Here is a 16,507-nt window from a genome sequence, read left to right as displayed (position 1 = left end):
AAATAATCCCAAAGATGTCAGTTTACTAGACCTTGAACTATCTGGTATTAAACTTGCTTCAGTACATCTTAATAAGAACTTAAAGCAATGCATCAGAATTACTGTATGTTACAGGAGAGGGATTCATGGTCCTCCACAGGCAAGCTCACAGCACTGCTCATTATCCTAGAAATTGGTGTGCTGAAGCAATGTTCACGTATTTTCTTCTTAAGTTTTTCATTTCAGTGTGAAAAACTTAGCAATGAATAACCTCCTTCAACTTATGTGTCAATGCCCAAAGGACTCTTAACTCATCTCGATTTAAATTAATGACCTTAGTGATATTACTAGCAATTGGACCAGAGCCAGATATTTGCATATGGAATTTGATTAATCCTGCTGGCTATTAATTTTCACTTTTAATTAGGTGTGATACTATTGCAGGAAGAGAATAAAAGACTACTATCAGTCACAGACAATGTTGATTTTCTATTGGGTATTCTATTCTGTTTTATTTGGCTGTGCTAGGTTCCCTCACAACGTCTGTTTGGATCAACTCAGAAAGTACCATAGACCTAAAAACTGGTCTGTGCAAATTCACAGATAATCACTGCAGAGAAGTACCATACTGAATGAATATTACTAGTTTATGAGAGGTAGAGAAACTGGTGTAGAGTATCCCATTCTAGTACTCTGTAACTGTATTCCTCTTACTGGCACAATATGTCTCTTTTGATACCTGAGTCCACAGTCACAGAAAGACCAGCTAGGTAAGCAAATGGGGGTAGTACTTTTTCTGAGGCTACTTGGTGTCCCTTCATCCTGACTGAGCAAATGTACACCGATGGTAGAGTACTGTTCAGATTTGGATCAAGGATAAATTTTGCCTGGATCTCATAAATATGTAACATGTGGTGTTTCCTAGTTTCCGATGGGACAATCTGTATTTCTTTGATGTCTCTGCACTTTGGGAGCATTGCAATGTGTTTGTGTATGTCATAGCCAGGAAAGCAATGTGCAGCACTTGGCTTGACCAGCAGAGCCAGTGTCCACGTACTGCTTACTGCTGAGCAGACCCATGTAGGAATTAGCAGACCTTGACAAAACCACCAAGAAAATATAAATAAAAATTGAGTACCCTTGAAATAAAATAGCTGTTTAATCTTCCCCTTCCTTACCAGAACAACATTAAAGAAACACACCTCTTTCCTCAGAGATGGATTTTAATAGATTTTGATATCCATTGGCCAAATGAATGAATGATCAATGCCTATTAAACAAACACAGTTAGAAAGGGAATATATTGCTGCTTCTTGCTGAAATTCAAAGAGAAGAAAACCTTTTCTCTGTGATCATAGAAGACTTCTGAGAGGTCAGTATGCATATCTGGCAAGGACATAAGGTGAAGATGAAGGCATTAAAGTTAGCAGGGATATGCCAAACTTCTATTGAATTGTGGAATGGCTCCCTCTGTGCTTTTAAAATGTCTTTCTGAAGTATTCATCTGTTTGGAATAAATGGATAACTCATAGTGAACAACAGGCAATTTTTATGAAAGGAATCTGTATTTCTGCAGTAGAATTTCATATACATGTGCAAGCCCTTTTTTGTATTTCATGAGAGTCTCATACAGATACACAATTTCTTTGTGTGGAAATGTACACTGTGCCAACATCAGTGGGAGTTAAATCTCCTCACAAGTCATCTTTGTTCAGATTCAGGTTTCTAGAACACACCCATGAATACCTATGTAGAAAATTACTCATGTGTATCAACATTCTAACGCTTTTCTTTGGAAAAATATAGTATAAGACACTAGTAAAAAAAGATTCAGGTAAAATGTGGGAATATTTAATTTTATTAAACTTTTCCATCAACAGTGGATAATTGGAAACTATATCTAGAAAATAAGTAGTATTAATAAAGCATGTTAATAGTGCACAGTGGCTTCCTCCATTATATAGTACTGGGATATCCTCTTTTTAACCAGTGTGAAACACATTATGGTCTTTTTCACCTTCTTCAGAAGATACGTCTAGCCATAAGAAAATGAACATTTTCTTCAGTGTGTTATATGTAAACCAAACTACAGTGCAAATTTTGATTAAAATGTTGCTCTGTGGCCTTTCATATAAAACTTAATTTTATTTAATATTACTTTCTACATGTATGCAGAAAATGGCAAACCAATATTAATAAAAGAAGGCTTATAGGAATGTGGAATGAGAACAATAGATCCTTGACAAAATTTATTTACCTAGCTAGACTTTCATTTCAAAGTTAGAAGCACTCTGTGATACTGGTATAATACAGGAGCCTTAAAACTCTGTTAGACATTTTTAACCCACTTTAATTTATTCCATGGAAGTTTAATCCCCTGCTGAACAGAGATGGGGTGAATTTTTAAAAGTCATAATCCACTGAAGTAAAAAATCTTTAATGACAACATAGGCAGCAGGCTTCAAGAATTTAGTTTAAATTCTTTCTAAAAATGTAAAACATAGGGCAAGAGTTAATAGGATATTTCATATGTTTATATTTCGATCCTTTCCCAAATCTTTTTAAATTCACTTGCATTTCTGCTGTTAGAAATATTTGGGCTGAATTCCTGCACTTCTAAGGCAAAAAGCAGAAAGCTGTAAAATTGTAATGTGTAATTGTAAATTGTAAAAAAAAAATTAAAATCATAGTGTATTGTAACTCATTTGATCCTTCAGTTCACAGTCTATTATATGGGATAGCATAATGTTTTCTAAATTGAAAGAGAAATGATGTTTTACAAACCAAACAACCTTCCATTCTGCCCTAAGTAGGCAAGAAAATGAAAACAAACTACATAATACCACACTACGTTCATCCTTCTGTTCTTCTCGGATTTTTAAAATTGGCTTTAGTGGTAGGTCTGGACTTGGCCCATAAATTAAGTCAAGAGAGTCCATATTTCCTATATATTCCAGAAATACAGTTTTGTTGTGTTGCCCCTTGACTACTACCTTTGGAGCTGCCTAGTTCTGGAAGTACCTGTCACTCAGACAGCATGTCATTTTTTTGATCTGGAATCTTCCCTAGTGCCAACCATAAACTTTTACAGCTCTGCTTGGCCTGAGCCTCCAGGCACGGAGCTTCTGTCTGAACCCCAGAGGAAAAATGCTGTTGCTATGCTAGATTTTGTTTTGGCCTGCTGGACAAGAATTTAGGTGGCATCAAATGAAGCTAGGAGGTCACTTGTTCAAACAAACAGGAGGAGAGGGTTCCTCCGAAAGTCTGAAATTAAAGCAGTGGTACTACTGGTCACAGGGTGTTTCAGATGCTGGAAGTTTCAGAGACAAGCAAGATCTTGTAAATTACATTTGTTGAAGGTTATTGAATTCATAGCCACAAATCCAGATTAACAAGTTCTTGATCTGCAAAGGTTTAAAGATGGAAAAGATTTTCTAGTAGAAATAGTATAAACTTTCCCTGATTTTGAATTCTTTGACAAAAATATTTTTTTAGCCATTGTTAGATACGTTGTACAGGACTAGATGGACTTTTGGTTTGACTTGCTAATGTCCTCAAGCTCTTAAATTAAATTGTCAATTGAGATCACTTCCCTTTTCTCTGAGAGCTAACTTTTTGAAAGAAAAACAATGAGATTCCTTCTTTGAAAGACAGGAGTGACAGCAGGGCTTGTCTTCACCCCTGATTTCCAGGAACAGGATTGAACATTTCTTAGGGCTGGCTTTTCATGGCTTCCTACTGTAGATCTGTGGTTTTGATTCCTGGTTCAAAGTTCCCAGGTTTCTCCAGGCACTTAGAGGAGCCTGGATGTTTAACACTGTGTCCGACTTCCCCTCTGGAAGTTTGTGAGAGGAAAAAGAAAGCCATAGGTTCTTATGAAGAGCTATACTGCTTCAGCTGAGAGATCAGCACTGGCAGAGTGAAGCAGAGGAAAAGGAGAAAGAATAAAAATATCAGTTAGGGCACTGCTTCCTGAAGAAATGTCTCCATAATTACAGACTAAGTCTGATTTCAAGTGCCTATCTGTATCTTTAGGCGACTAAACACTTCTTAAATGCCTGCTTACTAAACATTTTTTCTAGTCATTCATGAAAACAGGCCCAAGAAGACTTGTTTTTCAGATTCTAAATACATGTGAAAATTATTTGTATGATTAAATTAAACCCACAATGTAACAGAATAGTACAAAGCTACACTGTTTCCAAAAGGAAACCTCCATATGGGAAATTTCCTGTATCTAAGAGGAGGGAGGAGGAATATGAGCAAGTCTGCACACCTTGCTGTATAACAGCACAAGCTTGAGAATGCTTGCAGATGTGCAGGGAGCAGTGGCCTTGAACATGACTAGAGCATTTCAGAAAGCGTTTAGATAGAGCAATCATTGTCTTGCTTCCAGCCTGTAGCCTTTGTGTTCTCTCCATGGTATTCTCTCCAGGGCAAACTTTGCACCATAAGTCAAATTTTTCTTGCTTACCCTTAGGCATCTAGATGAAGAGCATTTATTCAGTCCTTGAAGGTTCATCAATAGCTAATGAAGAGAAAACAGGTAGTTCATTATGTTTCTCTCTCTATGCTGATTATGCAATAAGCCTAGATGAAGAGTTTAGACCTAAGACCTGCATTCCAGACGAGTGCAGTGATCAGTGAGGTGATTCCCATCCTAGATCATAGACTGGGCTTGCACAGAACATGTTCTGACCCTTTCCCAAGATGTGGTAGGAGGCTGTTACTTTCTTTCATCAGTCTGTTAAATATTCACAGGGCTTGTGGCAGTGTCAGAGCTTAGCCTGCAGTCATAGAATCATAAAATCATAGGATCATATTATTATTAAGGTTGGAAAAGACCTCTAGGATCAACAAGTCCAACCATCAACCAAATACTACCATGCCTCCTAAACCATGTTCCAAAGTGCCATGTCTACATGTTTTTTGAATACCTCCAGGGATGGTGATTCCACCACCTCTCTGGGCAGCCTGTCCCAATGCCTGACCAGTCTGTCAGTAAAGAATTTTTTCCTAATATCCAGTCTAAACCTCTCCTGATGCAGCTTGAAGCCATTTCCTCTCATCACTAGTAACTTGGGTGAAGAGACCAACTCCCACCTCACTACGGCTTCCTTTCAGGTAGTTGTGGAGAGCGACAAGGTCTCCCCTCAGCGTCCTCCTCTCCAGACTAAACAACTCCAGTTCCATCAGCTGCTCCTCATAAAGCTTGTTCTCCAGACCCTTCACCAGCTTTGTTGACCTTCTCTGGACACACTCCAGCACCTCAATGTCCTTCTTGTAGTGAGGGGCCCAAAACTGAACACAATATTCAAGGTGCAGCCACACCAGTGCTGAGTACAGGGGCACAATCACTTCCCTACTCCTGCTGGCCACACTATTCCTGATACAAGCCAGGATGCTGTTGGCCTTCTTGGCCACCTGGGCACACCGCTGGCTCATGTTCAACCAACTGTCAACCAACACCCCCAGGTCCTTTCTCACTGGAGAGTTTCCCAGCCACTCTTCCCCAAGCCTGTGGCGTTGCATGGGGTTGTTGTAACCCAAGTGCTGGACTTGGCACTTGGCCTTGTTAAACCTCATACAATTGGCCTCGGCCCATCGATCCAGCCTGTCCAGGTCCCTCTGTAGAGAGTTCTTACCCTCGAGCAGATCGACACTCCCACCCAACTTGGTGTCATCTTCAAACTTACTGAGGGTGTCAACATGAATGCAAGGGAAAGGACACTAAAGCAAAATTTGACATGGTAGTTCTTAAGTATTCTCACTGAAAACTATTAAAGGAGTTTTATCACCTTTGCATTTCCTGAAAATTGTTTGAGACTTGCTAGTTTTCAGACTTAGTTATACACTTACATTGTGTAGAGGAGCACTGCAAAGCTGTAACTTGTGGTAGTTATTTTTCTTTTGCAGAACAGCCCACTGCAATATCTTAATATTTTATGATTAACAACTGTTAAGAATTATGTCTCTAAACAAAGCAGTGTCTCTACTCTTTTATTAGTGTCCTCATCTTTCCGTGGATACAAATTTTCTAATTAGTCTTTGATTCTTAGTCAGATCTCAAACAGATATCAACTGATATAGGCACTCTAATTTAAATGATGTTAAATTTCACTGAATTTGTAACAGCTGTCGTTAGCTGAATTTATATCAGCTTCTGGTCTTACATAACGCCTGTTGCGTGAATGATGAAAAAAGCTCAGGTAGCCACATTTTCTTTTTAACAAGGGCCATTTGGAACAAGCACAATATCTCATAGATTAAAACAAGAAAAATACAGAATTTAAAGCTGAGCTGAGCACAGTTCATAGTACTAAGCTGATCTTTATGAATCCTAAGGTAGATCTACAGAAAAATTGCAGGGTTGAGATTTTGGGGTTATGACAGTTCCATGCAAGCATCAGTTCAGTGCTCATTAGTGATCAAAATAAAATAAAATTCTATGAATTAGCAGAGAAGAAGAGTGAACAAATAGTAGAAGGCCATTTGCCACCATAAAAGACCATGGTTCTGCCACAACCTGAATATTGTGTGCCATTTTAGGTTCCTGATCTTAAAGACAGAACTGAGAGTAGAACTACGGAGGCTCAGAGAAGGAAACAAAGCAAATTCGAAGTATGGAAAGACTTCCATGCAAGGAATTATTCATGTGACCCAGGAGGCTGATATGAAACGCAGCAGAAGTAATCAATATTTATTTACCACTATGAATAAATATAGCTGAGGCTTGTACTGGTGGTCCAGAAGTAGGCTTCTTTATGTAGCTAGAAATCATGAAATTTTCCACTCACTGACGTATGTAGAATAAACATGTGAATTATAGCAGCAAAGTGGGAAAATGTGGATAGAGACTGGATTTTCCATTTGGAGAATGAAGGGTTCTCCAAAGAAGATGTCGGGAGCCAGGTTCAAAATAAACAGTACGAGGGAATAGAGCTGTGGAACTCATTGCTGAAGGATATTATGGAGGTTAAAAGTTTACAAAGGGTCGGAGGAGAGTGGACAAATACACAGAAGAGCAGTCTACTGAGGGTTACTGAAACAGAAAACATAAACAGAAAACATATTTAGTAGAGGAAACTAGAAATGTTTGATGTAGCTGTACGCTTCTACGGGAGAACTTATCTTGGGCCGCATACCTCCGGGACACAGGGCTCTACCCACCCTGGGGACAGTGATGCACAGACATCAATATGATGGATGCAAAATGTCCGTCTATTTAGCTGCGTCACACGCTTATATAGCTCTTGCGGTTCCTGTTCCTGCCACTCCTATGGGGAGGAGTCTATCTTTCCGTCACATCCCGTGATCTCCCGGTCGCCGATCCCTGTCTATTCCCCTACAGTTTGACAGCTGGGAAGAAATTAGGGGACTGTCATATGCTTGCCCCGTTCTTGCTCTTTTCCAGGCATCTCTTATAACTGCTATTGGAGCCAGGACATTTTTCTAAATGAGTCTTTGGTTTAATCCTGCGTAGACTCTTTTGTGTTGTCATTTGACACTGTAGATCTGGATTTACAGTTCCATTTGTCAGATTATTCTGAGTTTGCATTTTTTGATTGTCCCGTCCACATGCTTATTCTTTCCATGTCATGTAGCAAAAAGACTTGGAAGTCAAAACCAGAGAGGTCTGTTTAGGTGAAATATTAATGTGAGTGTTTTCCATGTTTGTCCTCTCTTTCTGAAGTACTGGTTTGTAACATGTGCCAGTGTTTTCTGTGTTTTACTCCTTCCTGACATAGTCATGCTTCCATTAACTTTCATTCACATTTTCTTTATTTATGGTCAAATTTCTGTGGAATATTGGCTCTGACTTCTCTGGAAATTATTCATTGAGTAAAATATTTCCATACCACCAGTAACTTTGTACAGTGTGTAGAGAGGTATAGGAAGAAAAGCTGATCGAAGTAGCACAGTAAATTAGGTCCAGGATTTCTTCTACCATTACATAAACAGGATTAATGTGGGGAAACTGGATCCAGCTAAAATTTTCTGAGTGCTGACCTGCCTTAATAATAGTCCAGATTATAGTTATATCCACCAGTACTCTTTTACCCATGCTGTATCTGAGATACCTGAACAAAGAAAGAAAATTCTGAATCCTTATATACAGACCATATGCAAACACACTGCTGCCAAATTCTTATAGTGCTATGCCAGCAAAAACGATCTTGGTTTTGATTAGTTATTTACCTGAAGAGAGAGGTTTTCTGCCTTGAGTATTAGATTGTTTGTTTACCTTTTCATTTGCCTTCAAGTAGTCATACATTCAGAGGAATAAATACATAATTTCTAAACCAGTACTGTAATTACAGGTAATGAACTGTAATAGAGCTAGAATAAAAAGAAAAGGCTGAGAAATCAAGAGACATTCTGAACCTCTTTGAATGATTATTTTTTTAAATCTCAAATTGATTGTTCTTAAGTTAATGTTAATATACCCATGGTTGATTTTACACATAGAAGAGGGCCTAAATCACCACTTGAGGCCTTCATGGCTTCCTGAGATCCCTTTCTGAGTTTATTTTCTCTGCCCCAAATATTCAAGTTTGACCTGACAAAGCATTCAGGCCTCGGTGTCTTGACAGAGAACTCCAAAATTTTCAGACAAATAAACTGCATATCCTTTAGGGAGTCCTAAATGAACTACATATATTCATTAAAATACATTTAATGGTGTTAAACATCATAACAAAAAATTATTCACCCTTAAAAGGGAGGATACAGAATGAATGGAGTATTCCATTTTAATGGAGTAAAAACTGAATTACAGATCAATTCCTGTGTCTTTTTTAATGACACTTGGGTATATTGTGTCTTTGCTCCTTCCTAGAAGCAGAAGAAGATATGGAATAACAATTTGTCATTTTCCATTGCAAAAGAGTTACCAGGGAGTCTGATTCTTGTACTTTTTTGATATCAGTAAACTTACTAGGTAGTGGAAATTCATACTTTCCATTAAAAGTACAAGACTGGAACAAAAAGGTCAGTCTGCCGTGCTTACTGAGTGCTTTCCCACTGACATTTGTAGTACTGTAAAGCATTTCTAAATATTTTTGCTCCTTACTATTGTTCTATATGAACACTGCTGACATCATAATCCTTGAAAACCACTTCTATCTATGCAGTTATGGAGGAAATCCCCCTTCTCAGCCCCTCTGCAACATTGATACGTTGCACTGCAGTGGTGTTGTAGATTTACCCCAGTGGGCAGCTAAGCACCACGCTAAGCACCACAAGCTGCTTGCTTACTTCTCCCCCTTCCGCAGTGGGACAGGGGAAGAGGAAAGGAAGAGAAAAAGCAAGAAAATTTGGGGATCAAGATAAAAAAAGTTTAATAAGTGAAGGATAAGTGGAAGAAGAGAGAAGAAAATAAAACAAAAAAAAATATGCAAAGGCAACGCTCACCACATCCCATGGGTAGAGCGATGCCCAGCCAGTTCCTGAGGAAAAGATGGCTAACCTCCACTAAAACTCCCTCTTTTCCTTTTAATTGCTAGGCATGATTTTATGTGGTATGGAATATCTCTTTGGTTAGTTCAGGTCAACTGCTCAGTTGTGTCCCCTTCCAACCTGTTGTGCACCCCTCCAATCTATTCACTTGAGAGGCCAAGAAAGAAACTAAGAAGGCCTTGATGCTGTGCAAACACTGTTCAGCAAGAGCTCTTTTCAATAGTGCCCAATGACAGCACAAGGGGCAATGGGCACAAGTTGGAACACAGGAAGTTCCATGTAAATATGGGAAAAAACTTCTTTCCTGTGAGGGTGACAGCAGTGGAACAGGCTGCCCAGGGAGGCTGTGGAGTCTCTCTCCCTGGAGACATTAAAAACCTGCCTGGTCGTGCTCCTGTGCCCCCTGCTCTGGGTGTACCTACTCAAGCAGGGGGTTTGGATGAGATTCTCTCCAGCAGTCCCTTCCAACCCCTACTATTTTGTGAGTCTGTGAACTCTGGTTATAGTGAACTAATTGTTAAGTCACAGTATGGAGGTTCCTGAATTATATACAAATACACTTGAGAAAGAGGACAATAAGCCACCACAGAATTTGGGCTGCTTAGTATGTATTTTAGGTCGCCGTTAGCCATTTTCAACTGGCTCTTTTTCTGTGCATTGCTATGTTTCAGTAAGCTAGTTTTCACCCTACAAAGTGCAAAATCTCATGGATTTGCATGATCTTTCCTCTGTTATTGCAGTCTTGTGGCTGGAAAGAAGAGAGACTGAACAAAATTATAGATTATTTCATGTGAAAATAACTGCTGCGTTTGCAGAAATTGTATTACACAGCATTGCTCTGTATTATTGGGCGTGTGAGTCTCTGAGGATACATATAGCTTCTTTCTACAGCACATAGTGTACTAACAGTATATGAAGAAGCAGTTGGCTGGAAAATGTTAGTGAAGAACAATGAATTCTAGAGATTTTTTATTAACCCTTGTGGGCTGTTTTTTCTAGTGCTTACACAGACACTTGACCAGGGAGAGCAGGTTCAGGACTTTAATCATGAATGCAGCCAGTTACCCACACTGAAAATTGCAGAGGTCTCTGGGCTAACTGCATGACCAGAAGTCTTTCAGGTATTACAAAATCAATGACAGTAACAATCAATTGTATTTGTTAGAGCAGGTATGAAGCAGTATAGCGTGCATGGAATGTGAATCATCCGTTTCCATGAAATATACCAGCTTTCAAAAAACCCACATGTATTGGATCAGTCAGCAACTATTTCAGAAAATACCTGCTTCCTTTCTTTGGTATTCAGTTTTATACATCTGAAAAAACAGAGACCTTCCTTTTAAAAGATTTTTATACAGCTATGTCTTGTTAAATGGAACTTGCAGCGTAATCCTATGAAATGTAAATCATTGGATGTAGAAGGGAAAACAAAGGAAAAATAAGCTGTGAGCAAAGGAAAAATATAGTGGTAAGCAATTTGTATCATACCTGCAGATTGCAGGTCTACTAGCTCTGCCAGCTAACTGCTTAGATTCATAGCAGGTTGACAGATTCATGCTAGAGAGGCACGTTTTTCCTTTTCACCACATTCTCTTCTTATTTTGCACTCCTTTCCCATATGCCACAGCAAAATTATATTCTGAGCCTCTTTCTCTCTCCCTGTGACATCTTCATTGCTGCTTCATTAACCAGTGCACCATCAGTGCATTTCATTACAGCTTCTCTCCTGGCTCACTGTGTTGATGTTAAGATGCAGCTACAAACTGGCTATCAAAATGCTAGTCTGTGTTTTAATCTTTCCTTCTGTTCAAAAGAGGAGGAAGTAATTTCTTTGGCACAATCCTAAATAAAACATGTATTTTATCTATTACCCTTACTGGCCCACCAACCTGAAATGCACTGGGGAGGTATAGTGTGGGATGTGACAGATTTATTTACTTATTTGTTTACTGTAAAATGCTAGGGGCATACCTCCTATGTGATCAGTGTATTAAGACAATTTAGACTGATTTTATGCATGTGCCTTTAGCTGACCTTGAAGAAGTACTGAAGTTAATGAAAGCAGGCTTCAATTCCATGATTGTTAGGAAATGAAAAGGCCATGCTGTGATAGATATCCTCCGTGACATATATCTCCACTTGTACCAGTAGGGAGGGGCCACGATTTAAATACTAGCTGGTTTCCAATGGGTTTTCTGGGTTGGGAATTCACTCATTTCATTTTTAAGTTAAGAGGAAGATATAACTTCAAGTACAATAGTAGCATGTAAATCAGTGCCAGAACACGGAGGAATAAACCAAACACAATCAGAATCTACTGTGTAGCCATGAAAAGGGAAATAAGAAGCTTGATGGCCTCTTCAGAGCAGTCCAGTTATTATGAAATGTGGCAATATGCCTGGTGCAAATATGTAAGGGGAACGGCACTAAGGATGTTGTTTGTCCCTTCCCAACCACCCGCTGCCCCCTGCAATTCCATCCCTCCCTGCTACGCTCTGTCAGAGCTTTCTACCAGTGCTGCATGTTAGACAGCTGCGAGGCTGCATCTGTTCTCTGTTTTCCACACAATTAAGGCAAAGAGAAAAAATATAAATAAGACAAATTGCTCTGACACTAAATTCTGTGAAAATCTATGTCTGAAGTTTATGATTTTGTAGGAACTTGGTGCAAGATTTTGTCTTTTTCAAAAATGTGACTTTGCAGGATTTTTTTGATACTACTTTTAAATTGGTGGCCCTATTTTGCTTGTAAATACACAAATGGCTTTCTCTGTAGCACAGGTCACTTTTTGGTTTGGGGAGGAAGGTGTGAAAAAAGAAGTGAGGAAGGAGAAATGCATGTCATAAATACAGGCAAGGCACATCAGTAGCTAATCTGTAAGGGGCTCTAAGAAAAGGCTGACTCCTCTTGCATTAATTGAGGTACAGCACACAGTATGTACAGTTGTCTAGGCAAAACTCATTAAAATTTTCATTATTCTATTATTTGTATTGTAGTTGTGACTGAAGGTCCCAGTCAAGAACACAGACCAATGTGTACTCATAAAAGGAGTAGGGAAATTATATTACTATTATTAGATTTATAACGACACGGACTTTGAGCATGGTCAGGCTGGCACCACCAAGACAGCACCCTGACAGTGGGCTCCTGGGACAGCAAAAATAAATAAATGTGGCTGATGGTGGAAGACACAGTCACTTTGCAGAGAAAACATTCAAGCAAGAGTACTTCTCTCTGAGATGAGAAATGGCCAGTGAAAGCGACATACAGACTGGAGGGTGACACAGATGGGTACCTTAGTTTTTGCAGTACTGCATTACATACTCATCACTTACAGGCATCATAACAGAGGTAGGCTGAAGAACAAAGTGAATGGCTGGGATTAAATCTGAAGGTCAGTGTGAAAGACTGGCAAAGGAGAATTAAGTAATAACTACTTGGAAAGAAGAGGAAAACAGACATTTCTGTTTTGTTTTACTGAGTACAGAGATATAATTTAATTTCTCAAAAAATCTGATCATTATGGTCTCAAGTGGGAATGATGGGATTTGTATTACATATCTCAATATATCCTTTCTTTCTTCTTCCCTTCTTTCTTTTTCAGGTTACCTGTGCAAATTTAACAAATGGAGGAAAAACAGAACTTCTAAAATCAGGAAGCTCCAAATCCACACTAAAGCACATATGGACAGAAAGTAGCAAAGATTTGTCCATCAGCCGACTGCTGTCACAGACTTTTCGTGGAAAGGAAAATGATACAGATTTGGACCTGCGATACGATGCCCCAGAAACTTATTCTGAGCAAGATCTCTGGGACTGGCTGAGGAACTCCACAGACCTGCAAGAGCCTCGGCCCAGAGCAAAGAGACGGCCCATTGTCAAGACTGGGAAATTTAAGAAAATGTTTGGCTGGGGTGATTTTCATTCCAACATCAAGACTGTGAAGCTAAATCTGTTAATAACGGGAAAAATCGTTGACCATGGCAATGGGACATTTAGTGTTTACTTCAGGCATAACTCCACTGGTCAAGGGAATGTATCTGTGAGCCTAGTGCCCCCTACAAAAATAGTGGAATTTGACTTGGCACAACAGACAGTGATTGATGCCAAAGATTCCAAGTCCTTTAACTGTCGAATCGAGTATGAAAAGGTTGACAAGGCTACCAAGAACACACTCTGCAACTATGACCCTTCAAAAACCTGTTATCAGGAGCAGACCCAGAGCCACGTGTCATGGCTCTGCTCCAAGCCCTTTAAAGTAATCTGTATTTACATTTCCTTTTATAGTACAGATTATAAACTAGTACAGAAGGTGTGTCCTGATTACAACTACCACAGTGACACACCCTACTTCCCATCAGGGTGAAGACCAACATGTGTCTGAGACTGAAGTCTGGGGAATAAAAGAGGTCATATGACAGGGCTGTAACCTCAAGGAGGAAGGCCACATCTATTGCCTGGAATGTGTCTACCTGCTGCTGCTGATGTCAAATGGCTGCAAATATGTTAGCGGAAAACAATCTAATGTAATTTTTGCCCAGTCAGCTCCGTGTATCAATCTAGTTGTAAACCACTATGGATTTGAAATAAAACCATATACATACGGAGACACACACTCTTTTCAGCTCACATCTATTGAGAGCTTTCATTGTCTGATATCTAAGGTTTGAGGATAATCTATCATCAAGCAAAATGGATTAACTAGACAGAGAATGGTTTCTAACGCAGACTGTTATGGAAATCTCTTTGAAAGTCCTTTGAGTATACACCAATCAATAATCCCCACTCATACATTCTACTGCTTGGAGTAGCTGTACTGGTAAATAATACTGTAGGAGTAAATACTTATTAAAATGGGAGAAATGTGTGTCTAGAGTTCAGTATTCCTTACTATATGAACACAGCAAAGCATCGTGACTTTTTTCCAGCATACAGTAGGCACATTCGAGGTGGTGTTAGGTGGCTCTTTTTCCATGGAGCGAGCCTGTTACTAGTAAAGATGGGCAAACATTTGGAATTTACATGTGGGCAGACATTCTGATTTCTTGTTTCTCTGACTCTTTAAGCTCTGATTCTTTAAACCTGGTTGAGTTTAGGCCAGCTAAGCTACTTAAAAACTCTCCAACTGATCTCTGAGAAAGAAAATGCCTGGTGGAGAACATGTAAGTTATAAGTGGCTGTCTTATCTTTATTACAAAATATTGTAACAAATTCAATATCCTAGTCTTCATTTGTATGAATGGTTTGTATTGTACATAACTTAACCGGTGTTATTTGAGCTGCTTATTAATATTAACTTGTAATTGTCTCTCTGCTTGTTATTGGTTAAAAACAATCAAGGAAATGAGGAATCCGTTTTATCAATGTAGCTGTAAACTCCATTAAAAGACAGAACTATGTACAAAGCATTTATTCAGCTAAAGTATTGTTGAAAGCTATACATATACAACATTACAGTCTGTCTGTATTTAGATATTTTATTTCCAGAGAAAAAAAATGAACTGTACATAAAAATAAAAAATCTTAAAGTTGAGTTTCAATATGTACTGTGTAGATAGTAGTTGAAATGGTTCTGACAAGCGGATAACATTCCAAGTCTGACATGGCTTTCGATCTTGTCTCTTTGCATATGTACATATACATACACATATATTTATAAATCTCTGTGTGTGCATGTTTGTGTGTGTATATGTACGTGTGTGTGTGTGTGCGCAAATTCATATAGACATATATGTAGAATATGTAACAATTTATCACGCCCTGTTCCTAGCAGGCAGATCTCATTACTGAAGGCTCTTGCTAACTTGAGTGGAAGCCCCCATTCACATACGAAACTACAGGAGCAGGGCTTTAGTTAAAATGATTCATTACTGTTTAGAAGTGGGGAAACATGGAGCCACTCTCTGTGTACACATGCCTGCCTTTGCCTTAATTCTAGCCTCCTCTGAGGCACTGATCTCTCTTTATGGAATGAAGAGATCCCTTTTTACGGTATGAGGGAATTTTTGTCCTAGAAACAAAAAGCTCATGGTTTTCATATATACTTTATTTTCTTTTTGTGCATGTGTGTGTATAGTGGCATACTTTATCCCCAGTATCCAGATAACCAGCAACTATAATGAGTCCATGCCTAAAAGAAGGCTGCCCTAAGAAGAACTCAGTATTTCTCTCATATCTTTCAGAATTATCCTTCTTGGCAATGCTTCCTTCCCCCTTCCACCCTCACCCCCAGGTTCTGTGCTCTTGTATCAAAGCTGTGAACACAGACATGGGTCAGCTTCCAAACGTGCACAGCGTCATAAACAGCTTCTCCAAAGTCCCAGTAAATATTCCACTAATGTTTCAAGAAGTGAGAAGTTTGAAACCACTTCCAGTTGTGGACTTCCAGTTGTTGAAATGCGCAGAACTTAAACAAGAATGAAACAAAGCAAATGGATAACATTAGTGACAAGTAAATATTTTCCCATTGATGTATGAGAGGAGACTTCCATATTATAATTGCTTTGGCTTCTTTGAACAGATATGATTGTGGCAATTTCTTCGTTATACATGACATTTCCCAGGACGACCTTGTGACCCTGGACCCTGTGTAGCTTTGGAGAAAGAAATTTTCCAAGCCATATAGTCCAGATTCTGATCTCATTCAGGAATGTGCTGAGATGCAATTTTTTTTTCTTTGACAGGAATTGTGTTTTACTGGTAGTGTTTCCTCATTTGTGCTCTATGGAAAATAACTGTTCTGAATATAAACCATAAAGTAATCTGTGCTATGACCAAGGTTAAAATCGTGGTTCTATTAAAATCAATGGGAATTTTCCTATTGAGTTCAATACAGATTTAAATTTAATAGTATGTAGAATTCCAGTGTTAAATATGATTAGCAATCTTAGCAATCTATATCGCAATTGAGCATTACATGCTTTGTGTTCTCAATTATATTTCTGAAAAATAGATGTGAAATACTATTGCCAGTATAGTTTCATTATTTGCTTTCTTTTTTAAAACTTCCCATAAATATATGAAATATACACAGTCTGTTCATATATATATATATTTATCAACTTTTCAA

The 16,507-nt window shown here is 38.7% G+C and overlaps 1 protein-coding gene across 2 annotated transcripts in view; it reads left to right on the top strand.

Annotated features, from left to right (window-relative positions):
* NXPH1 (neurexophilin 1) overlaps positions 1-15,042 on the top strand; it is a 148,157-nt gene extending 133,115 nt beyond the window's left edge. For both annotated transcript variants that reach the window (XM_064444540.1, XM_064444539.1), the window contains exon 3: positions 13,043-15,042. In XM_064444540.1, coding sequence (XP_064300610.1) covers positions 13,043-13,804 — 762 coding nt within the window. In that variant the 3' untranslated portion in view covers positions 13,805-15,042. The remainder of the gene's footprint in view (positions 1-13,042) is intronic.
* Positions 15,043-16,507: the final 1,465 nt, after the last annotated feature.

The sequence above is a fragment of the Phalacrocorax carbo genome, chromosome 2 (genome assembly GCF_963921805.1).
Source record: "Phalacrocorax carbo chromosome 2, bPhaCar2.1, whole genome shotgun sequence".
NCBI classification, from domain to species: domain Eukaryota; kingdom Metazoa; phylum Chordata; class Aves; order Suliformes; family Phalacrocoracidae; genus Phalacrocorax; species Phalacrocorax carbo.
The sequence above is the reverse complement of the archived record's forward strand: the minus strand, read 5'-3'. Positions and strand labels throughout refer to the sequence as shown.